Source organism: Anomalospiza imberbis, chromosome 7 (assembly GCF_031753505.1).
Source record: "Anomalospiza imberbis isolate Cuckoo-Finch-1a 21T00152 chromosome 7, ASM3175350v1, whole genome shotgun sequence".
In the NCBI taxonomy this organism is placed as follows: Eukaryota; Metazoa; Chordata; class Aves; order Passeriformes; family Viduidae; genus Anomalospiza; species Anomalospiza imberbis.
Window position 1 is genome coordinate 18,724,423 of NC_089687.1, and position 24,694 is coordinate 18,749,116.

The following is a 24,694-nucleotide window of genomic DNA, read 5'->3' on the forward strand; positions in this document are numbered from 1 at the left end:
GAAGAACAGAGATATGAGGTTACATTTAATTCTGAGGGGTTTTTTTACAAGGCAATCTAGCAGCTAGAGCACTTCCTCTCAAGCCCTAGCAACACTAATTAAAGTAATAAAAGTATCACTATTTCCTTTGTTTATGCAGTAGCATCATATTACTGTACTTTAGGAAGACTAAAGTAGTTTTGCAACAGCCTATGATGCTTTAAATACATGCTTTTACTTAAAAAAAACAACTATAGGCAATACCTGATGTGGAGAAGAATACTTTTTTTCATATGTCAGTCTATTGCCTTCAATAGACAATCGGAAACCTTTCCTTCTGATGCTGTCTTCTGATTCAGACTTGTGAAATTCATCTTCATCTTTTTCCTCTCCTCCAGACTGTTCTTTCTGTTTCCTTTTTTTCCTTCTATTTCTCCTCTCTTTTGCGCTCTTTGAGCTCAATTTTGATGCATCTGAGGAACTCTCTGAGATCCCTCCTGCTTCTCCTGCAGCACTGGGCTCCCTGGACTCTGCAGATGCTGTTACTGCTGCTGCTGTCACCGCTGCCGCCTGCCATGATGCAGAAGGAATTGAATAAACCATGACCTAACATTTTCCTTTCTTTAATTTACTTATACGTAACTCCTACTCCTAAAGTCCCAGATCTTAATACTTTCTACAGGGTATCCTCTCCCTAGGTTTTTCTTCTTATTATTATTAATCAGTTGACTCAAGATATGTGTTGGTCATAGCCTTCTCTTAACCTTCATGAGTAAATTTTAAATGCAGAAATCTGCCAGACTGTGTTAATGGCACTAGACTAGAAAAACATAGTGAATAACCTATACCTAGTTTTGAATATTCCTTCTTGATGGCTGAATCATTCACAATACCCTTTTTCAGCGCAGAATAGAAAATCACTGAGCTAGCTCAGTCATTGAAAGGCCAAAGGGTACTTTATATTTCCAATTTCAGAAAGCAGAAGTTGAATATCTCTAGTAAACTCACTTCCTTATAGTCCTGCATTACTACACCATAAACGATACCTGTGCTGCTTCTTGTTGCTTCTTCAGTTGCTCCAGCATCTGCTGAAATTCTGCCTCTTTCTGCTCTGCTTCTTCCAGGGTTGCTTGGTTCTGTTCTTCATAGGCCATGGCAACCACAGCCAGGATCAAGTTTATCAGATAGAAAGAGCCCAGAAAAATCACCAGAACAAAAAATATCATGTAGGTCTTCCCAGCAGCACGAAGAGTCTGGAAATAATAATACATTTATAAGCAAGTATATTTTAACAGTTCTGTTTTTCATACTGTTAAAATTCAGATAAGAAAATTGACTCTAGTCCTTTTGCATCACTGATACAAACATATATGGTCTATTTTTCATTTAAAATTTCTCACCAATTGATAAAGGTTTTCCCAGAAGTCCTGAGTCATTAGCCGAAACAGTGACAAGAAAGCCCAGCTGAAGGTGTCAAAACTTGTGTAGCCATAATTGGGGTTTCTACCAGCTTTCACACAGGTATATCCTTCTGGGCACTGCCTACAAAGACAAACTGGACATTACCTATTTAGTAATTTTAATATTATCAGCTGGATGTTAGTATACTCATATGTGCAGCCAGAACTGCAAAATAACATGTTTTGCCAGGTTTTGTCATCAGGTATTGCTCTTCCTTTACTTCTCAACCAGGCAGGAGCTATACTGATACTAAATTACGCATTCATCATGCAAACACTCAGATTACCTGACCAGTTCACTGAGCTCTGATCAAGAGTACAGATCTTAGGCCCAGTGTAAAAGCCTTTCTTATGTGAAAGGAAGTGGTCACTCAAAATAAGCCCCACTCAAAAGGCACATCTATGGAATGTGGATCTAATTTCTACACAGTGCAATAATATGATGATATTTGTTCTTACCCAGCATCAGAGCTATTTCCACAAAGCAGAGCATCGTTTTGCCCTTCCAGAAAATAAAAATGACCTGTTTCAAAAAGAATTTAAAATATTATAAAATTCAAAATATAGCCATTATCTCTAAAAGTTTTAAGGTGATTTCTGATCTAATTTTAAACAAGCAGTGCTATTTTCTCAGCAGGACAACAGCTTTAGAGTAAATGACAATATGAATTTCATTAAGCACTATTGCTCACAGCATTCACTGTTAAAATGCCAACATCTACTAAAAATTCTGTCAAATGCTTCTGGATGTGGATTCTCCCTTCTGTCTGATCACTGAACTAAACAATGCTTTGTGAAATAATGTATAGTTGTTTATTAGAATAATTTCAATCTATCTGAAAAAATATTCTCATAATTTCTTCAAAACTGCCTGATCGGTGTTGCCAGGGGTTTCAGTTTGTTGCTCACAAGCACTTGTGACAGTTATCTCATATATAAACCCTGCAAAAAACCCACCCATCTGCCAGTGGCTCTGATGGCCATGGGTATGCACACACTGCAGTTGTAGCTCACTGACTCTATGAAGGCCCTGTTATACACCTAAATTCAATTCAGACATAATTACTGCAGCAGTCACAACTTCTTAAGTAAGATTCTAAGAGTACATGACAAAATTATTGAACACCTTAGTAAAATAAATTGGGTAAGTTCCACCAAATCACCCTGTAACGATTCATTCCAATGTCTGTACAATAATGCCGTAGTTAAAGGACATATTAGATGGTTTAAATAACAAAGTTATTGACCTATATCTTCTTACAAGAACAAGGAGATGAGCAAAACTTTGTGCTTATTAAGATTCATCTTGACTGTATCCTTGACAAGTGTTTTTCTTTTCCGCTTCAAAGCAGATACCTACAGTCTTGATTGCTGAAGTCTTGATTTTTGGAAGAATTGTCACAGGAGGAGCTTCTCCTGTAATTACAATCTCCCATTTGGTCACAGGCATAAGGATGTTTTTTATACAGGGTCAGACCATGTGTCACATTTCTGATGGAATCCAAAAGTATTGCCTCAGGTTGTCTGTAAGGAAAGGGCAGGGACAATGGTGATGCTCCTCTGAGCACCTCCCTAGCTCCACCACTTCTGAATCATAGCAGCTTCAGAATCAAGGTGGTACCCTTTTTGCTTCCTGAGACCATTTTTACCCCATGTTGGATTTCTTTTCCATCTAACTGTTGTGTTAGATTCCCTTAAAATGATCTCATTTGAAAATGAGTGCAGGTGACTTTCAGCTTGACTCTGCCTCTGCTGCCCAAGCCAGGCTACTACAGACACTAATGAATTCTGAGTCTGAGGAGGTGTCACAAGCTGCTGGCTCAGCACATATTGATTTGCTGCAAGAAGGGACACAGTACCTGGGCCAGCTGCATTTCTCCATCCTGTGAGCAAAATTCATCATCTAGAAAAATGAGTCTTTAAGCTGTAAGTAGACCTTGTTCTGACACTTTGCAAAGGACTCATTTTCAGTGTCTAATGACGTATGCACACCTCACAGGGAGCAATCTCCTGTGCTGTGCCAATTGCGCAGCCCTGCGTGGCTGCTGTCGCTCTGGGCTGGTGTGCATTGCAGAGCTGCTCTGTGCTGAAACACAGCTGTAAACAGGAAGCTGACAGGATGCTGGCCACAGCTGACCCTTAGGAAGCAAATTTTATTCTGCCTTATGTCAGCTAATCATGATTAAAAGATGCTGGAACATAGCAGCTTGTTGGGAAGAATTCAAACCTGCCTTGATGTGGTTTACATGCAGCAGTCAGTCCTGATCAGCACTGCACCAGCTGAGCTGAACTGCCACAGCAGGTCTGCATTCAGGTTCTGTGCTTCAGACAAGATGTGCCCTGCAATGGTGCAGTACTTGCCAGCTCCACAGAAACTAGAGCCACACAGGCTTTCTCTGAGTGCACTGATAAACTTGGGCAAGTGCTCAAAATATTATCATGGTAGGAAAATTTTTATAACACACAAGCTGAGCAGTATAAGCAGGTATATCAAAGAGAAGTGAAAAATCCCTCATTATACCAATTGTGTAAGTTTGGCTCCTCTTTAATTGATTGGGAAATGGGAAAATTTCCCTGGTAGGTGAGCACCCAAGTTCAAGAAAGATTAAAGCTGTTTAAGTAAACATAGGGTATAATATGAGAAGCACAGAGAATAATTATTATTTCATAAAATAGATTGTGAGATGTTTTTCCTTAGAAAAAAAAAATTGCTTATGGAAAGCTTGTTAAGATAAACCTCAGCTTATCTGGAGCTAAGTTTACCAGAATTCTTATCGTGGAAAAAGAAAAAGTGGAGGGGAAAAAAAAGTGCTTGGCTCATTAATGCCAGGAGTGCTTAAAGACCCTCTAAATGGTGTCTCCAAAAATGAGCTCAGTGGTAAAATTAGGGCTTACGTGCATTTTTCTGCATAGTGTACACAACTAATGGCATAATAACTTCCATAATTCCTACAAAAGACACTGCCATTGCACTGCTCTGAGCTGCAGGTAAAGAATAGCTTGTTGCCTTGTGAAGCAGCTGGTTTTTGTATCCTGTCTGCCCACCCACATGCAAAAAGAGAGCAGGAAGCTGTAAGAAGATAATTTTGCTCTTTGAAACTGCTGGTAAGCAAGGACAACCTTATTAACTTCATAATAAGACTTGTAATTTCATTATAAATTTCATAATACATATGAAATTCTGTAAATATACCAAAGGCAGATGTAGCCATTCAGTAAAGTACTTCCTGGAACCAATTCAATTGAGCTTTATTTTCAGGGGGCTTCCGGTCTTCTTTAAATCAAATGAAATCAGAACTTAAAATTATAAATTCTTTGTTAAAAAGCCAGGAAATTAAGTTTGGCCTTGAAGTCTAGGCCTTCATTAGGAGACTGCTTAGACTGTCATACCCCATGGTATGGGATCCCCATGAATTCACATGTTCAAGTAAATTGAGTTTCACAGAAAGATTAGTTTAAGAAATTCAAATGGAAATCCATCATAGCCATTGATTAGCTGTGTGATCACAGTTAGAAGCTGTCTCACTTCTATTCAAAATTTGCCTGGCTTTGGCTTGCAGCTATTGAACCTGTTATATCTCTGCCTGCTAGATCAAAGATATGTCTACGATGAAAATTCTGTTCCCCATGGATTTTTTTTTAACTGTGATCAAATCACCCCTTAAACCTTCTCTTTGATATGCTAAGTAGGCTGAGCTCCTGGTCTATCTTGGTATAAAGCACGTTTTCAAACCCTTTAATCATTCTGCTCTTTTTTGAACTTCCTCCATTTTTTCAACTTTCTATCTAAATTGAACTTTATATAGTATTCCAGTAGCAACTGCAGTACTGCTAAATACTGGTCTGTCTTCCTGGTCAATAATTTATTTATGTGAACAGGATATTATTTAGCTTTTTGGCTGCAGACTTTTAGCCTTAATTAGTCTGTCCTGGCTGCCCTGGAGTCCTTAGGTGCCTCATCCTCTATATTGTTTCAATTGCACTTCTCTATCCTGCCTTTCAATTTCCCTGCAGCCTTAAACATAAGCTGCTGTGGCAGTGTTTTCTAGAGCCTCTGTGGAACTATTTTTCCTGTGCCCTCATGTTGTTCTTCATCTCACTTTTATTCTCATGATATGACACTTGCAAACACACTATTGCCACAGCAGGTGGCAGCAAGCAATTCTCTCTGGTGTGAGATTAATCTCTTTTTCTCCTCTTTTTTGCTATTCTTTGCTTGTGGTGTTATATGAAGTGACCTAATAACATGCATGTACAAGCTTAAAAACAAGCCAGCCATGCAGCACCCACTCTGATCAAAGGGCACTCCAATTAGTGCTAATAGCACTGTAAGAAGGAGCAAGCTGTAGGGAATTTGAGGAGATGATAATGAAAATCACAGAGATGTTTTGGGAGAAGTGTTGTGATCACTGCTGCACTGGAAAGGATACTCAGGTGAGGAGACTCACCTGGAGACCCCACAACTTCTCTTTGCAGCTGGTCACTGTAATCTCTTTTCCTTTTCTATCTCTCTCTCCCCTTTAGTTCTTAATTTACATCTACAGTCTCTGTGCAAACCTGTCTCACAACATGAACTATGAGCATTGAATTTTAAGACTTTTCTCTCTCAGGGGAGATGTGAATTTGGCAGATGGAGATGACAAAAAGAGCTATTCCAAGTAGCAAGACCACATTCCTTATTCCCTCTTCCATGCAGGCCTTTAGAGCAGATGTATGAGAGAAAAAATATTTCTCCTATTCTGTCTTAACAAAATGTATTGTCCCTTCCCCTCCTTCCTTCTAAGAACTGGGTCAGCCACAAACCACTTCAGTGATTATTCTGCAGACAATACTTACTTTCATCTTCAATGTACCCCTTCCAGTCAAATGGAGTCACTGTTGAATTTACCAGTGTACCATTTTCACCTATGGTGCTGTTTAGCTGGGAAGTAATATTTGTTTCCAAAGTAAAATTTTCTGGAGGCCACTGCAGGCATTTATTCCTCAGGTTGCCCATGAACAGCTGCAGCCCTATCAGTGCAAATACACTCAGACAAAACACAGTCAGGATCATCACATCCGAGAGCTTCTTCACAGACTGAATCAGGGCTCCTACAATAGTCTTCAGGCCTGCAAATGGAAAGGAGTTTTTATTCTGATGTTGGAAACTTTTTCAAAGCACAGAAATGGCAATGTCTCCCACTAAAGTTATAAATTTCATGCAGAAGCCCAAATACATGATTGTAATGTCTGTGAAACAACATTTTTGTGAAGAACTTTTTCACTTGTGAAAATGAATAAACAGCTGAAATTTATGTCCACTTGAAACTGTGAATGGAATGAGTTGTATATATTTCAAAACAACTTGTTTCAATGATAAAACAAGCAACTATTTTTTGTTCATGCTGTACACTGATCTCACGTAAACATCTTCCATTTGTCAATACATCTTGCTCCAAACCTTTACTACTATCAGTTTTATAACATACTAGATTTAGAAGACAGTAGTAAAAAGCCTGTTCAACAATAAATAGGATTCAAATTTAATGCTATAAAACTGGAAATGGTTTGGAAAATTGTAGCTTTTTAAGATAATAAATCCCCCATGCAACACCCATGCTATTCTTTATTATCTTATTCTTTCATCTTCTTAGTAAGTCAACATTTCAAACAGTTTTATTTTTTAGACACAGTCATGAAAAATACCACATAACATCATGTAGGTAGGATACACATGGGTAAGAAAACTTTAGGGTTACTAATACTCATTGAATGTGGAGAAGGAAGCTTGACGTCATACGATGCAAACCACACACACGGTGTACTGCAATGTCTCATGCAAGAATCTGTTAAACTCAAAGGCTGATTTCAAAAGGAAAGTGCTCATTTTCAAAAGCAATGAATCAGAGATTTCAGTGAATCCTGATATCTTCTGATCCCTGCTTTTTTGTGGAAAAAAATAAGATTTATATTTAAAAAATGTGAATTCTGTTTTAGTGAATTAAAGTCAGCCTCAGTGTTTAACCTCGCTCTCACCTGGAATGACTGATATTGTTTTCAAAGCTCGGAGAACTCTGAATGTTCTCAACGCTGAGACATTGCCCAGGTCCACAAACTCTGTCACATATCTGTAATAGGGGAGTTCACACACAAACACAATGACAGGATAAAAAGGAACAGTTGGGAGGTAAAAGGGGCCTAACACCTTACACCAGTTACTTCTTACCTGGAATTACAGAAATAGTTTTCAAAGCTCTCAATACTCTGAAAGTTCGAAGAGCTGAAAGATTGCCTAGGTTTACAAATTCTGTTACATACCTGTAGGATTAAATCACAGTTATTCAGAATTTAGGCAAAGTTTATGCTACTTACTTGGGTCTTTCATCAAGACCGCTTTGGCGTTTTTAGCAAAAACTTAAACAGCAACAGTCAGAGGTTTACCTTTCACTGCAGTTTGCCTTGCATTATTATACTTTCAGAGCCTTCAGCTAAATTAAATGTCTCTGAAGTGAATCACACTGATTTTACTTTGAAAGCCTAAAATTTATCTAGACTAGATTGGTAAGTTTGGAGAATGAAGTCAAAGGGAAGCTCCTTTTCTGCTCAGAAAAAAAAAAAGCAGGACATGAAATTAGCCTCTCTAATACTAGCTGTACTAATGGCTTCTGCAGTATTTATGGTTACATCAAAATATGCATTTTTGAAAGTGAAAATTGTTTTAGACAAAAGTAAGTCCATAAAAAAATTTCCATTTAACAAAATTGGTATGTATCGATACTAATTTCATGCCCTTTTTGCCCTTCTCTTTCCAAGAAAAAGCAAAAAACAAGAACTTACGCAAAGGTAATGACAGTGAAATCAAGCCAGTTCCATGGATCTCGAAGAAAAGTAAAATCCTCCAAGCAAAAGCCCCTTGCAATAATTTTTATTAGTGACTCAAATGTGTAAATACCAGTGAAAGTATACCTGAAAAATATAGGAAAATTAATCAAAATAAGTAGCAATATTTTACATTGGTATTCTGTCAGAAATGTGATGATCAAATGAAAAGTTTTTTTATTTCACAGCTGGAGAAGAAATACAGTAAATAAGCAATTTCTTCTGAAACGCATTATATTAATCAGAGATACTTGTGTATGTACATGAATTAGTTGTGCTGTTGAAGTACAGCACTCCTGATCTTATACATAAATAAAAATAAATAAATCCATCAAATAAATAGCATATTAAAATTTATAGGTGACATTCAGTTTAAAAGTATGCAGTACGAGGTCCTTTACTGTTAAGTGAGAAAGCTGTGAGCATAAGTTACTGGATACTGTCTGAGTCACCCACATGTAAAACACCTGGTATTGGCTCTAAAGAGGGAAGGATGCAAGCAGGCACTGAATTCTCACTTTAGTAATACTTTTGCTTGTATGCTGCTCTTAACTGACATGAACATTGAAGTGCCCATGGTTCTGCTACTAATGCAATGGTGTAAGGAAGGGGAAAAAATAGGTAGGTGCTAAACCATGGAGAAAACTAGTGGAATCTCAGTAGAATATGATCTTTAAAATATTTTCATGGTTTTTCTACCCAATTGTTCTACTAGAATGAGATTAAAATAATCATTCAACATTTCTGCATAGTTCAGAGAGGAAATAGTCATAATGCCTCATGATAACTCTGCTAGCACATCTTGCACAGCAATTACTGGCATGGTAACACCTAGAGGAACAAAGATATATTGAAATAATGTGCAACTTACTCTACATTCTTTGTCCATTCTGGAGGGTTACTCATGGTCATAAATACACAGTTGGTCAAAATAGTGCACATGATAAGCATGCTGAATAATGTAGGTACAGTTAAGGAAAACTCAGTAGCTATTCACACAATATCACAACAGTCATGGCTTAAGTACAATAAAACACTGCCACTAACACAAAACTTTTAACGTTGGTAAACACTGACATACACTTTGCTATTTTTCACTTTAGTATTTTTCACTTTAGTACATTAGACTTTAATATTTTAATATTGGTCTCGATTTGTTGACACTCTGATGTTGCTTTGCTGGTGTCCTGATGTTGTTTTCAGCCAGTCCTGAAAAGGAGATGGCTCTCACACCCTGGGAGGTAACATGAATTGAGCAACAGCCAAAACCAAAATAATTTGCAGGAGTATACAGTTTGCCTTAAGTACCTGGCATGACTGAATAAGTGTCAGTCTTTCACTTCTACAGGCTTGGTACTAAAATTAAGAGTTGGCATATGCAAGGGAAAAAAGTTTCCACTATCTACCCAGAGTCAGAGCTGAGCTGAGTCAGTACCTAGCACAGCCAGTCTGTTGAAAACACAGAATAAAACATAGAATAAAGTTTTTAATTGCTGAAGTGAGTGAATTCCATGTTTCCTTAACACCAGCTTAATGTTTCAATCAGTGAAACAGAAATCCATAGAAAGCTCAGAGATTAATGTGAATAGTTTTCCAGTATTACTTTTGGTCTCTCTCAAAACCCAACAAAATCAGTGTATTTGTTTCTACTAATGTTATAATTAGAAAATGCTTCAATAGTTGCATCAATTGCTTGAAAAGCAAAGAAAACTGGTGAAGATTAGAATGAAATAAATTTTAATTTGATGTTCTAGCAAGGAGCATTTAGGTACTCTGGGACTATGAAACCCAGACTGACAGCTCAGATGAGCTGGTTCTAGGGAGGTGAGACAATCCTCTGGGGCTTCATGACATTCATTGCAATGTTCTTTGTCCACCAGATCACCGCCTCTTCAGACAGTGCAGCTCTTCCCGTTTTGTAGCAATAACCTCTATTCAAACATTTGGAAATCCTGAAGTAACCAAACTAGATGAAAACCTGACTCAAAAATGGCCACATGATGGCAGCAAAAAATCAGCGCTGCTACACATGTACACCAAATGGTTAACTAACTTTTCCTCTAGTCATCTCTCTAAATTATGTATTCCTTAAAAGTCCTTGCATCACCATAACTGGCAAAGAAAATAGTTTAAACTAAAGAAAGCTGTTTACAGCTAAGATTGTATCTGACAGCCCATGATTTTATTTTTTTTTTAATCAAGTAGATAGCATTTGGTTGTTTTGGGTGTATTTTTATACCATCGACAAAAACAAAATGAAACAAAAACCAAACCAATCAACCACCACCACGAAACCCAAACCAAGAACCTGATCCTTCACTCTAGGTGCAGAATGAATAAGAGAAGTAGCACCAGGATCTAAACCTCTCAGAAAATTGCTGCAATCACTTAATCTTTGCTTACAGCAGCTGAAAAATTCAAACTTTAGCAAAAATTTTCAATAAACGCTCAAATCACAGGAAAGGAATTAGCTGCCTGATTCCCACAGACAGGTGTGTGCCCTTTGCCTAAATGGCTGATCCAGCAGTGGACATTTTGGTATATTTCAGTCAGTGACTTAACTAGTTTTGAAGATGATGTTGCCATACAAACTCTGTAGCGTAAAAATCGTTCAGCGCCTTAGAATAAATTATTAGAATGCCTTACAATGTTTGTCATCACGGTTCACAGAGGTCTAAAGAGCCTGTTTTAATTTAATTAGGAAATTCCTTTCAATATAGAGAATCCATTTTGGAATCCAAGCTGGAGATGCGTGACTGCAGTTTCAGTCATCTCATGAAAGAGTTAAAGAAGTGCAACGTGCTCTTAGGAAAGCTGAGGTTTTACCCATGTGCAGTGTTGTGTTGTGTGCTTACAGCTCAGTGCCATGGTACCACCCATAACAAGGGCCACAGGTAGGTCCTTGAACATTGCTCACTCTTTACAAAACGTGGCACATCTGGGAGCCAAAAGTCACCAAAGTGCTGTTCATTCTGAAAGGGAACAGATGCTCATTAAGGGCTAATATACTTAGAAATATAGACTCTGACCATTTCTCTTATGAGAATCTCAAACATAACTGTCACATTCAATGTCTTTGCACCTCTTCCATCCTCTTCCGCATTGTGAGTGATTGATTTACAAGCTCAATATTCCCTTAATTTACTATTTTATGTTCTATAACAATTCAACTATACACAAAAAAATCTGATCTATCATGACTTCTTCACAGAAATGCACTTTTTCATGCTCTTCCTATACAGGCATGCAGAGGCACCACACAGCCTCAAGCTAATCAATTACAGGAGCAGCTGAAGTACCTTATCACCTGTGTGGATTGGTGGAAGATGAAACAATTGGGAAAAAACCAAATATTGCCAACTGGTTTCACAGATACCATCTGGCAGTCAGACCACACTGTGGAATACTGTAATTTAAGCTTCCAGAGCCTTGCACAGGAGCACTTACAAATTTTCTCTAGAGCACATCTCCAATTCTTTCTAACAGAAATCTCTAACACTGCAGCTCCAGCCACTGCCACCTCCCTTTTTTGACTGCTCAACGCTCTACTTATTCTCACCTTTTCATTCTTTCCTATTAATTGCCAAAGGTTGGCCATCTCCACTCTTGTGCTGCCTCTTCAGTTCCATGTTCTACCTTAAGTTGAGTCAGGCAGGAAAAGAAAAGAGAAAAAAAAAAAAAAAAAAGGCAGACTACCAGGAGATGAGTCAGCAGAGAGAAACTCATGCTGTTACCAGTTTCTGTATTCAGTATTACAGTAGGTACTGGCAGTGAGAATAATTGCAGGGAAAGTCTGTGAGCACTGGAAAGAGACACACTCTGTTTCTCTGCAGGGCAGCAACATCTGCTCACGTGTCTGGGCACATGTGATCAGAGTACCCTGCACTTCAGAGAATTTGGAAGACAGAGAGATGAAGGTTTTCCAACCAATGTGCTCAATGCTTGTCTTTCACACTGAAAGTGAAAGGCACATTTCTGTTACAAAGGCCAAAATGGCAAACACCTGCCATAAAATGTGGAGGAAATAGAGTTTATCTATAAAAGTCAGAGGATTATAAAAACAATCATCCATTTTACCCCTCATCTTTTTGTGTAGGTAGCTTATCTTGTATAAGCAGCTGAGATTTGAACTGTAAAAAGCAACATATTAAATGGTTCTTAGTTATAACACTTTAATATTTGCAGTGTTTGTAGTATAATGAATAATATTTTAAAAAATAGAAAATCAGAGAACCTGCACATCTATTCTTGTGTTTTATATTAAAAAAAAACCAATCCTGTGCCTATATCTAAGATAAAAATAGCTCCTGCAATAATTAATTGGTTGTAAGAAGAAATCAGTCCATATACTGAAAGAAAACCTCTTCCTATAATAGAGTTAAATTACATGATCACTTCATAGATGGAAGCGAAAATACTGAAATTACATATTGTGTATTGGAATTTCTTTTGTTCTTACTGTCGTCAAGACCAGCTTTGAAGACAATTAGGAGAAACTTAAAACCAAGACCAAACTCAGTAACCTGTTGTAGATGTGCTTACCACAGTAACCAATATGCCAGTGAAAAGCATTACTCACAACTCAGCCAGATGCAGTGTTGGAAGGTATTGCAAACCAGTGTCATGTGAAGGAATGAGAATTCATTGGAGGCTGCAATCTGACAGTATTTTGCTGTGTTTTGTCACCACCACCACTGTGTCTGTAGGTCTCTGTCAGCTCCCTTAGCTACTGTCCCCAAACACTCCCTAGCTTCTCTCCAGCCTGACACCTTCCCCTTCTCTCACACTGCTTTAACTTCCCAGGAGCTCAGAGTAAAAGGTGTTCTGAGCCAGCAACCATCAGCCTTGTTTCTTACTTTTCCCAAAGACCTAGAAAATTCTGCCACCAATCTCTATTAATAAGGCTTCTGCCTTTCACTACTTGTTCAATGTTAGAAGTCTTACTGTCTCACTGAAATTTTCATTTGATACCTACATTTCTCAGTCCTGAGGTTCTGCAAAAAAACCAAGTGCACCAAAGCCTCACCCACTAGAAATTCCCATCAGCCTGTTATGACCATCAGGCAGCAATCCCCCACTGTCAGTCTAAAACTTTACCTCGTGCACCATCCCATCAGTTATGGTCCCCCAGTCTGTCCACCACCTGCAAGTATGGATGCCTTGCAAACTGCCCGCAGGAATGCTGCCTATGCTTTCTGGCAATGTATTAAATTTGGCAGAGGCTTATGGTGCAACTGGGAGGGTTTGGGAATGTGAGAACCAGCATGCATGAGCCAGGCTTCAGGCACACTGCTGCAGCAGACTGGAAAGCTGATCTTGAGTGAGGACAGTGCCAGAAGGACCCTGAGCCTTTATTTATGATGAAATCATTATCTGTTTTCTTCATTTCATTTTGAACAACCACTAAAAAAGGATATGAATGTACCAAAATTTTAATAGCTATTTTTCTAAGAGGGTTGAAGGGTGTTAAAATGTACAGGGCAGAGGTGGCACTGAATCGGAAGATTGCCTTCCCTTTATTCAATACTATAAAGGTCTGAAAAAGAGAAAGAAAAGACATTTTATCAGAGTTTATTCACTGTAAATTCTCATTTAAAAACTGTTACAAGCAAACAATCACCAAAATTGTCACTTTTTGAACAGTTAATACACAAAGGCATGAATAATTTTTCAAATAAAAATTATTTCCAGTACTTACCTGATGAATCTAACATACGAAAATGCAATTAATTCAATTCATTAATGTTTTTTGTTTACTTCTTCATTAAACAAACTCAATAAAGTAATATTCCTTTTCATGTGTTTCTTGTAAAAAAAAAGATGCGTAAATTATTAACTGAAATTTTAATTTTATTTATTTTTTCCCCCAGAAAACTCTCCCTGTTTGAAATAGTACAAGCAGGGTGTGGTGGTGCATTCTACCCCACTCCTTTCAACCCTACTTGAGGACTTTATTGATATATTAGTCTTACTAACTAGAAATCCTTCTGGAAACTGATTTATTAGACTATTCACTTGTTTAATTTTTGGGTTTTTGTGCTAAGAGGAGAGGGAAATAGCAGTAACATGTGCAGCCATATTTAGGTAGGTCTCTGAGGACTGGAAATCTGAATATACCTTACTGGAGGAGAGTATTGGGATACACTGGATCCCAATGATCCTCCTGTACAATTGTGGTTTCTAGGTGTGAAAATATCCCAGAAAATACATACTTTTACAATTTAACTTTTAATATCTATGGAGCTAATCAAATTTAGAGAAACTTGCAGGCATTCAAGCCTTACTTCAGAGGATTGTAGAAGACTCTGTAGGTTAAATGTCTCAAATAAATCCATGAGCCAAAGCTAAACAGTATGAGAGCAAACCCTGCAAACACTGCTTTGCTTCCACTGCAGTATATCACGGCTTCACCTGCCCTAACACTACAGCACACAAAATGTGGGCTGTTGGGTTCTTTTGTGTCACTAAGGTGCTCTTCAACTGCAAGATCAATCAGAAAAGACTGAAAAACAGTGCATAAGGAAGAAAGGTTCAGTAACTCAGAAGAAATCGACATCCAGTGAAAGGGACAATGCAAGAATAACCTAAATTCAAATGAAATTAAAGGCAGATTTCTTAAATTGCTTCTTTTCGTCTTTCCATTGTCAGAGTTGTATATTTTGCACATAAGCTATGAGAAAGCCTCCCTGATTTTTGTTAAGTTGCTGATGAAATGAGCTGTAAGCTAGAATTCCAGTGGAATCGTGGGCAAGTGTATGTTGCTTTCATCTGGTGTCCATGACATCAAGTATTGCTTCAAGACTGTAAGCAGTGAACTACATGACTATTTCCAGGAAGGCCGGCAGACAGGGAAAATATGCCAAGGAGGTTCAAGGAGGACAATGCTTCAGTCTGCTGAGATTTGGAAAGTTTAGGATGTATGAACTGTGAAGTACAGATACAAATGTCTAGAAGCACACAGGAGAGAGATGTGGAGTTGGGGTTTACTGAAGGCAGAGGAGAAGCAAGGATTAAACTGTGAGAAAAAGCTGCTCCAGTCTCAGTGGCTTCTTCCCTGAGCTGTCCTTCCATCACAGCTCTACACTGAACAGCTTCTCCTACAAACCAACCCCCTTAATAGTAAGAGACTTTACCAGGCAGACTTTACACTGTCTTGAGTACAAACTCAAGATGTGTAGGAATGTATAAGATATGTATATGACTTCCCACTTTTGCACAGAAATGGAGAAACTGCATGTGAAGCTGAGGACAGCCTGAGCTAATGTTTCCAAACTACACATCCAGTTTGGGCCTGCAGATGACCTGACCTTACATGAAGCTTTCATTTCAACTTCTGCAGCAACCAACCAGATGAATGACTTTTTGGCACAATGTTTTAAAGCCTCACACCCCAAGGGGGAAGGTGAATTTCCTCTGCCAGGTCTGTCCCCAGCCCCCAGGACTCACATCACAGATGCCTCCAACTCATGCTCTTTTTGGTAGTTATGAGGTAGTTGACAAAATGCATTAAAAATCACACTTCCTACTAACTCTGTATCCAAGACTACTGCACCTTCATTTAGTCAACCTACATTTTTAAAAACATCTTTGAACACAAGCATATTAAACATACATCTATTTTCTAACATGCCGTATGGAAAATAACAGCATGCTGGCACAGTTCCAGTTTCAGTTGGAAGCTGCTGCTATTTTAGCTGTTCTACTTTCTGCTGCCCTGCATAAGCAGAACCAACAAGACATAAATTCCCAACCTCAGTTTTAATTTTTCACTCAAAGCATCTTTGTGACTTGAGCTTTCAGAATGACTTTGTTGGTCCTCTAACTTCTAGCCTTAAATATGAATTAAAACTGTACCTTATTTCTGAAGGAGAATTTTCAGTGAAAAGTACAGGCAAGAGCTGATATGCCCTATGTAAGCTCCCTGCTATATCTCACTCCACTCTCAACCCAGATGCAAGCCAATGTGTAGGCAGTGTGGATGAACCTGAATTATTGTACCCAAAGCTGTCAGCACAATGTAGACATACACTAAGAAAAGCTAGATAAATTCTAAACAAATTGTAACATGAATGTTTTTATATGAAGGATTATGTATAAATTTCAGGCCATATGTTTTATTCATTTTTATAAAGGCACAAAACCGACTCACATTCAAAGTATTTGAGTGCGAATACAAATTCAGAGCTCCCTGAAAGGAAGTCCCTGATTTGCTGCTTTTGCATCTGTAACCTAAAACCCAATCCATCTTCAGCCATAATTGAAATAAAACCAGAAATTGAATTCTTAGCAGGGCAAAGGAGGAGGAGGAGTGTTTTGAGAAGATGTAGCTAAGAGAGAAGAGTCAACACTGAATAAAGATAAGGTCTCTGAGAACCTCTTGGGATAAAGAGTTCCCAAAACCTTATTTCTCCTCTCCTTCCTCCTATTTAGCTTTAAATGTAGTTTTTGGGAGGCTAGATTTAGTGCACTGTGTGCTACCCCACTGCATTTCCACCTTCTGGAAGACAGAGCAGATACAACATTGAGCTGGGTCCTCAGCCTCTCTGGAAAAGCTCCCGCAGCAGATAGAACAGGACACTCATGGCATATGAGAAGTTTCCATTTCTCGGGTTTGTGGTTATCTTTTAAAACAATGTTTTCTAGCAAGTTCTTAACTTTTTTGCTTTGCTAGGACTTTTCACTTAAAAATTATCGCACAACTATGAAAATATCACTAGTGCATTCACCTTTGCTGGTGTAATAAATTGAAGAAATTTACAAAATCTTTTTGGGTTTTTTGCAATGTAAGACACATCTGGGAAACCCAGGAGTTAGGGAATTTCATCAGATTAGGGACTGATATCGAATGCCAGGAGAAAAGGAGGCATCTTTGCTGACAGACATCATTCAGATCCTTCTGGCAAGAGGCAGGGCATGGAGTGGCAATAAACAATGTTATATCTCTATCATTGCAGGAGGAAAGTGAAGTTTTACCCACTTAGTTCCACCTATTCTCTCCCTCCTCTTTAATGTAGCAGCCTAGGTTCAGAGGAAAAGAGCAAGCCCTTAAGTGGACCAGATTTTGATTCCTGCCTGCAGGTCAGGATCTTAGGGGATTCCAGCTGCTCTGTTCTCTACAGACAATGAAGTGAACATTGCTGATCCTTTGTGATGGCAGCCGGAGCATGAGCAGGCAGGCACTGTTATACTGGGAACACACAGATTTGCAGTTATACAGAAGCAGAACACAAAACATGAGTGAACTTCCTGTTCACTTTTAATCAATTTTGGATTAAAAAAATTGACTTTTAATCAATTTTGGATTAAAAAAAAAGAAAAGAAAAAAGACCACTGCAACCCTTTAGGATGCTAAATTTCACAGTTCTAAAGACCAGCATTATTGGCCACCACAGTCAGCAGCACTTAAGTATAATGAAATCATAAGTATAGGACAACATTATTCTATTTTACAATAAAATAATTATATTTCAAGGGTAAAATTGCTGGCTTTCAAGCTATCTATGATACAGTGTAAATCAAAAATACTATCAAGTGTGTAAACCTGCTATAATGGGCTGTCCTACAGTCAAACAGTAGTTGTCAATATTTTTCTTTTCCTTTCAACTTCAGATTAGTATTGAGTAAGGATATGTCCTCTTTCATGGCAGGTTTTGCATAGAAATACACTTACAAAACCATAAAACTATTATACCTATTTGGGTGTTCTTCTCTTAAAAGATTTTTTATTTTAACTTTTCTTCTCAAGGCTCCCTCAGGCACAAATTAGGGCTCTCAAACCAGCTCAAAATACATATTTATTTCTGTCTTATTCGTTATTAAACTGCATCAAATCCTGGCACAAACCTTTTGCTCAGAAAAAGCAGTCCCAAGGATGGAACATAAAGCACTCTAGATGACATTTAAACATTCACCACGTGAAAAATACAATGAGCTTGATCAATCTTGGTATAAAGAATAGGAAAAAGAATAAAAAACAAGAGAGGTGCAATATTTGCATCTAAGGCAAATGATGGATGACTTCATTCATGTCCCAAGCTTGTAATAAAAAAATATTCCTAAAATTCCTATACAGCTTTTCCAAATAAATACAGTGACCAGTGCTGTGAGCAACCATTTATGTTCCCTATTTGAAAGTTTGGAAGCCAAACTTTCTGGTAGTTTCTGTCAACAGATCAGCTATAGTTTATGAAAAGATCTTAACAGAGCTCTGAAAAAACTGTGGCATTGGGTAATCCTCCACACTTGCCCTAACCCTTTCTTGCAAATAAAAATTTTCCTTTATTCTGGTGTTTTTCATTAGATCCATGACATTTCAGATAGATGCTTCACCAGGGAGAAACAAAACATCCCTAATGATTGTGCAGCAGTTGTCACACTGTCACATTGGAGAAGGTGTGCTGATGGACTTCTTGGCTCAACAAGATGGGTCAGAGAGGGGTAAAGAAATGTTAAACATCACAGAGATAAAAACATTGAGAATTCCTATGTGTCTTCCTAGAGATGTTTACACCTGCTACTGGCTTTTCTCAAATTATTTCTCCTTCTGAGACTTGCAGGAGCATCAACTGCTGCCAATAGTTTCAAAATACAAGTGAAACAAGACATAAGTATTTCCAGAATTCACACACAGCTAGATAACAAAATTTAGAAATGAGATATTTTAAAGTAAAATTACAGGTGAAAAATTGAAATAGGTGTTGATTTTCTGTTAGGAACATCTATTTTCCTCTTACTGAAGAAAGAAAAAACAGAGAGAATTGAAGCATTTGAGAATTTTTTGCCTTGTCTTAGACTGACAGGGCTGTTTCTATTTCTGTCCTGTAGAAGATTAAAGCACATGCATAGAGACTATGTGGGCTTCAGCAGAAAGAAGAGAATCCCAGAGGATTCTGTATGTGTTTGGACCATACATATTTAGTGTGCAAATAAAAAGATTCTTCCTTTCAAATAGTATAGAAACTTGACTGAATATGCTCAGCTGGTTTCTCCCATTTCTTGCAATTCTATCACCAGACCTGGCTGATTTAGTAAGTTTTTGGCCACATTTGTGAAGGGACTGAAAGGGTCTTTCATTCCCAAAGGCTTGAGAGGCATATCTATTATAGGTCATACCTATCATGTATCTGTTTTTGCTGCCAGAAACATCAGACTGATTTGGCTATAAAAGTCCAGGATGAGCTGTGGGCAGGTAGGGATAAAGTTATAGGGAATACTGTATCATAAACAGACACAATTAGTACAGAACACTACAAGGCCTGCTTTTATAGAAACACATCTTTTATCTTTGTAAAAGTAGAACTGTGATTTAAAGATAAATCTTCATATGCTGTGAATGACAGATAAAGGCTCTTTCAGAGGCACCAGATAATAGAGATAAAAATATTGTTCTTTCACACAGTATTTTCTCTCTTGTCAAAATAGGACTCATAAATCACATGAAATTTAGCAAGCTGGGACACTTAGAACACAGTAGTTTGTGAAAGTCAAAATAAGGCCTATCTTAATATTGACATTTTTACAATCATAGAATGCAGTAATTAAAGTATCACCCAATCTAGCTACAGCTAGAGAGCATGAACTTTTTCTGCTGCTTATAGGCTGTGCAACAGAATAATTCTGAAAGGATTCCACGCCTGCCCAAGGCCAGTTTCACTAAAACTTTAAAATCAGTTTTTATACTCTTTTTGTTACATTTACTGCTTATCTGTTTGTTTCCCTATTGATTCCACAAATTTCCTAAGCATTTGCTATCAAAACAGATTTCTGTGAACGAAATGTTCTGTGCATCAGTTCATGTTGTCAGCTTTAAATCTGAAGAACCTTAGAGAATTTTGGTGTACACAGTATGAATGTGTGTTTATTTTTATGAAGTTCACAAAGTATATATATATTACATATTCACGTTTGTATAGGTATTATATATTGCTTATAATCAAATATCACATATTATGCTTCATCTTTGATATAAATGTTCCACTGATATAAAGTCAGTTATATCAAAGAAATAAATTTTGAGGTAAATTAAAAGAAAAGGCTGAAAAGATAGTAACCATTAAGGCAAATGGGTTCTGGTTGAAAATTAACATACTGAAGTAACAAACTCTGTGATCCACTCCAAGAAAATGAAACGAGCGTGATAACACACTGCAAACACTGGCACATAAACAGGATTGATATTAGACTCACTTTTTTATTGATGTAATATGGGTCCATGTCTTCCAAGGGCTCCGACACCATTCCTGGAGGTATGTCACCATATATAAAGGGGAGTGTTTTTCCTGCCTCCAAGTCACTGTTTGGTTTTGGCCCATTTTCATCATCGTCTTTGCGGTCTTGTTTAGGGTTCTTGGCTTTTTCTGCAGCAATGCGTTGTTCAATAGCTGCAAGAGACTCTCTAGTGAAGTATTGGAAGCTGTCTGGTCCTGGTGGTACAAGCACTGACTGCTCCATCTTTTCATCCTGCACATTTTAATTACCATTTATTCTTCTGCATAGGAAAATACTAAAAGAAAGCAGAAATAAAAATCAAATAAACATGTTGAAATCACCAAGTAAGAAAGATGTAGTAGTTATTTTCAAGTGCAATTGCTTTTCCTATGTTGAATTGTTAAAATACACAATTTGAAAATTATGTAAACAAAGACAAAGTAAGTAGTTTAGTTGGCGATTTGGCATTTGTAAGAAGCACTTGTGTTGTTCTTACACTAGTTATTGAAACTGTAAAAATTTCTCAGCTTCAGGACTATGATAGTCTTTTACTCCAAATAAGGAAAAGTATGATAGTTAAGATTAATCAAATACATTCTTTCCTCATAACTCTAGTTATATTATGATCACACTGCTCTGGAATCAATCAGGATTACCTTGGTAACTATAAATAGAAAAAATTCAACAGAGCTAACACAGAAAATTTCACTGAGATCACCAAAAGTATCAGAAAACAAGCACTGTAAAATCAGAACTTCCATTTAAAAAAATCAATTTGTATGTGTTAAAGTAATGATTCTAAATAAATTTTTGTATGAGAAGTTATTTTAGATAAGAAGAAGAGCAATTGCTGAGTATTATTTCAGTTTAGCTGTTACTGTCTCTGGTTCTTTATAAAATAGCTGTAACTGGAAAATTCTGGAAGTATTCTAGTTTACATGTTTATTTATACATTGCAATTGCAAAAATAAACCTGTTGGGAAGAAAAAAAAAAGAAGAAAAGAAGTCCTGTAAAGACTATAGATTTGGCATCTTCCATGCTGCTGAATAAATTTCTGATGACACCAGACGTACAGATGAAATGCATATTTGGGCTCACAATGGTGCATATATCCCTCATGCCTGAATGTAAAGAGGTAAATGCAGTCTCCACCCACTGCAGAGATCCTTATGAAATGATCAGTCAGCCTATCAAGAGACTCAAGGGCCAAGGCAGTTCAATAGCCATTGAAATAAGCCAGAGAGATGGAATGAAAGAGAAGTAGGAATACAGTAGTAGGTAAGGGGTTGGGGGGAAACACATGTAAATTAATTAAAAAGTGACAAAAACCCCAGGAACCCCAGGAAAGATGCTGGAAATTAGGAAGGAAATAGAGATTAAATGTGGCTCAAGAGGAGATTGTAAATGATGGAAGAATTAAGGGAGAAAATGAAGAATGCAAAAAGAGAAAAATAGGAACTGTTTAGGAGTAGCAATATAAAAAGGACATGAAAACAAAATAAAATAAAACACAGGTGGAAGAACAGATTACTGGCAAAGGAGCAGAAAGGTAAGCAAAAACAAATAGGGCTAACTTTCTACTGAGAAAAAGTTAATATGGAGAATAAGCAATTAGATGACAAATAAAGGGAGAAGAAAGAAATAATGAAGCTGGGAAATAAAGAAGAAGGTCACCAGATTATATTAAGTAATATAATACAAATTCTCTTGATCAGTAGTGCCAGGGTGAGCACAACATCTTAATCACATATTTGTAGTGAGTACTAGAATATAGTGTATAACACAAGAAAGAGGGGTGAAAGTGCTTATGGTCTCCACAAACCCAAATGTCTTGATTTTAAAAAAACGTTAACCCCCCCATATTTCACACATCTATATAAGATCATCACCCACAATTTGAGGAATGACTTTCAAACAATCAAGGTGCAAGTTTCTCACTGTAAAAAAAATCAGGTGAGCTGATCTCACACCAAACACTAAATATTCACCCATGCATACACTCATGCCAAAACCAATTCTGTACAGCTTTGCTTCTTTCCAAGAGAAAAGGAATTATACTGTTCTGTCTCCTCTGGTGGGAGGGGGGAGGATGTAAGAAAATGTACCTCAGCTAAAAGGGATTTAAAATCTTGCCTTTCTCCACACAGAGAGTATCCTCTAGACAGTCCTCAGCTCCCTATGTCATGGTTCTGTTTATTTCCGTGAATTGCCACTTCAGTCACTTAACTATAAGTTAAGTGAAGTTATAAACTCACTATTTGTACACTCTGACACTGTTTCTTAATGTTCAACCACACCTTGTAGGTACTGGGAAGGAAGGAGAAAAAACTGTCAGCCACATCACTGAATTTTCTGATCTCAAACTGATCCCCATGAGTGGCACAACAATTTGGAAGACAGATCTTGTACTAAGCTGTTATCCAAATATTATGGAGGACACAGCTTCAGGTAGATTCCACTTGCTCTGTGGGCTTCAGGTGGATACAGAGACTCAAGAAAGACAATCAACCCCTCTTCTCTGCTCAACTTACTTGGCAAAAGAAAGGACTAAGACCTCTCCTCTCCTCAAATTACTCTACATAGACGTGTCTGCCTTTCCCTCTCCTCCTCCTCCTCATGAGACCCAGGAGGGTCCTTTCCCCATTGCCATTTTCCCTTTGAATCCTTCATTCATTGTCCCAAAGCAGCACTGCAAGCAGCACTTGGTATTCCCCGCCCCACAGCCGGCGAGGGCACACCAAGCCAAACGAGTCGTGGCGCAGTGGGAGGAGGTGCTGGACAGCAGCAAGGGCAATCTCGTGTGCTGCAAAGAAATGGGCAGCCAGTGAGCAGTCAGCAAAGATGAGATCTGAAACCATAGGGTGCTGTGTCAGGGCACCTCTTAGCTCAGTGAATGTCCCCACCTGGCATGCAGGACAAGGATTACCTCAGGATCTGCCTGCAGGTGCACAGAAACAAAATGCTTCACAGCCATTAGTTATGTTGCAAAAAGATTTGATTCAGCTACTGTGTTTAAATACCAAGGTTCAAATCAGCAAATGCTGTGGGCTTTTCTAATAATATGTGCATTTCTTTATATAGAAAGGAACTCCATGTTATTTTTCTATAATTAATCCTAGAATGTTCTCTAGTCTGTCAAATGTACATGGAGCTAGCTAGCTACACCATTAGATGTAACTAAATCTAGGTAGGCTGTACTTAACATCTTTCAGGAGGCTTTATGAAGATTACCTACTTTTTATCCTCTACTTAACAGATTAGAGTATGATATTCCAGATACGTTTTCCTCTTCTTCATACCCCTCAATGATTATAAGTCTTCAGAATTGCAAATAGAAATCTTCTATAAATTTAAAAGTCAATACTAAATACAGACAGAATTTACTAAAGTCTTAATCCCAAATCACTTTCATTGCTCATATGGCAGTGCTTAACTACGAGGTTTGTATTTCCATTACTATAGTCAATTGATTTAGTCTCACTTATATGTGATGGGGATGGATAAAAATTGATACCAGACCGATTAATCTACTGCTATCCTTCTGATTTCCACCAAGTGAGTTATTAAATATTAATTGAATAACTACAGATTGCTTGCATGATCCAAATGGGCTTTTTTTTTCTTTAGCATAGCACTAGTCATTCAACATAGGAAAGACTATAAGAATACCCAAAATATTAATTTCTTATTAACTTGTTTCCTACTCTGCTATACAGAATGAGGTTTTTTTTCCTTCTACATTTCCATGTCTGAGTGACCGTCTTATGAGCAGTGCAAAACATTTCATATTTTGGAAAATAAGACACTCAGAACATTTGAGAATAGAATCATGGTTTCTTCTGATATTTCCCAGGCAAAATAGATTCACATATACTTAGCATGCATTGTTGTAAGCCAGATAACTGCAGAGCACACTCAGCACACTCAGCGTGCAGGGATGGGACCATCTGCAGACCACAAGCAGAATAAGTCAGAAGCTGTTCAGCTGCATGTGTGTAACTGCACAAAGCACAGCTGATCTGCCTACGTGTACCAACTCTGAGGCAGCCAGAACTACCCTGGATTAGCTATGCACACACAGACCAGCTGGGTGATGTACACACAATCACTGCCCTCCTGGATGTGAGCTACTGTACACATCGAGTCATTTCAGATCTAAGCATTCTTTGAGAATAACTAAGCTATCAAA

The 24,694-nt window shown here is 37.8% G+C and overlaps 1 protein-coding gene across 7 annotated transcripts in view; it reads right to left on the reverse strand.

Annotated features, from left to right (window-relative positions):
- Nucleotides 1–24,694, reverse strand: part of LOC137477088 (sodium channel protein type 1 subunit alpha) — a 91,642-nt gene that overhangs the window by 43,292 nt on the left and 23,656 nt on the right. For 5 of the 7 annotated variants that reach the window (XM_068195763.1, XM_068195759.1, XM_068195762.1 and 2 more), the window contains 10 exons: nucleotides 20,484–20,799; nucleotides 13,713–13,833; nucleotides 9,169–9,256; nucleotides 8,256–8,384; nucleotides 7,455–7,546; nucleotides 6,276–6,548; nucleotides 1,899–1,962; nucleotides 1,380–1,521; nucleotides 1,026–1,232; nucleotides 244–549 (listed from right to left, as the gene is read on the reverse strand). In XM_068195763.1, the coding sequence (XP_068051864.1) occupies nucleotides 244–549; nucleotides 1,026–1,232; nucleotides 1,380–1,521; nucleotides 1,899–1,962; nucleotides 6,276–6,548; nucleotides 7,455–7,546; nucleotides 8,256–8,384; nucleotides 9,169–9,256; nucleotides 13,713–13,833; nucleotides 20,484–20,747 (1,686 nt within the window). In that variant the 5' untranslated portion in view covers nucleotides 20,748–20,799. Of the gene's footprint in view, nucleotides 1–243; nucleotides 550–1,025; nucleotides 1,233–1,379; nucleotides 1,522–1,898; nucleotides 1,963–6,275; nucleotides 6,549–7,454; nucleotides 7,547–7,644; nucleotides 7,737–8,255; nucleotides 8,385–9,168; nucleotides 9,257–13,712; nucleotides 13,834–20,483; nucleotides 20,800–24,694 lie in introns of all 7 variants that reach the window. The other 2 variants (XM_068195760.1, XM_068195757.1) reach the window with 1 other exon arrangement.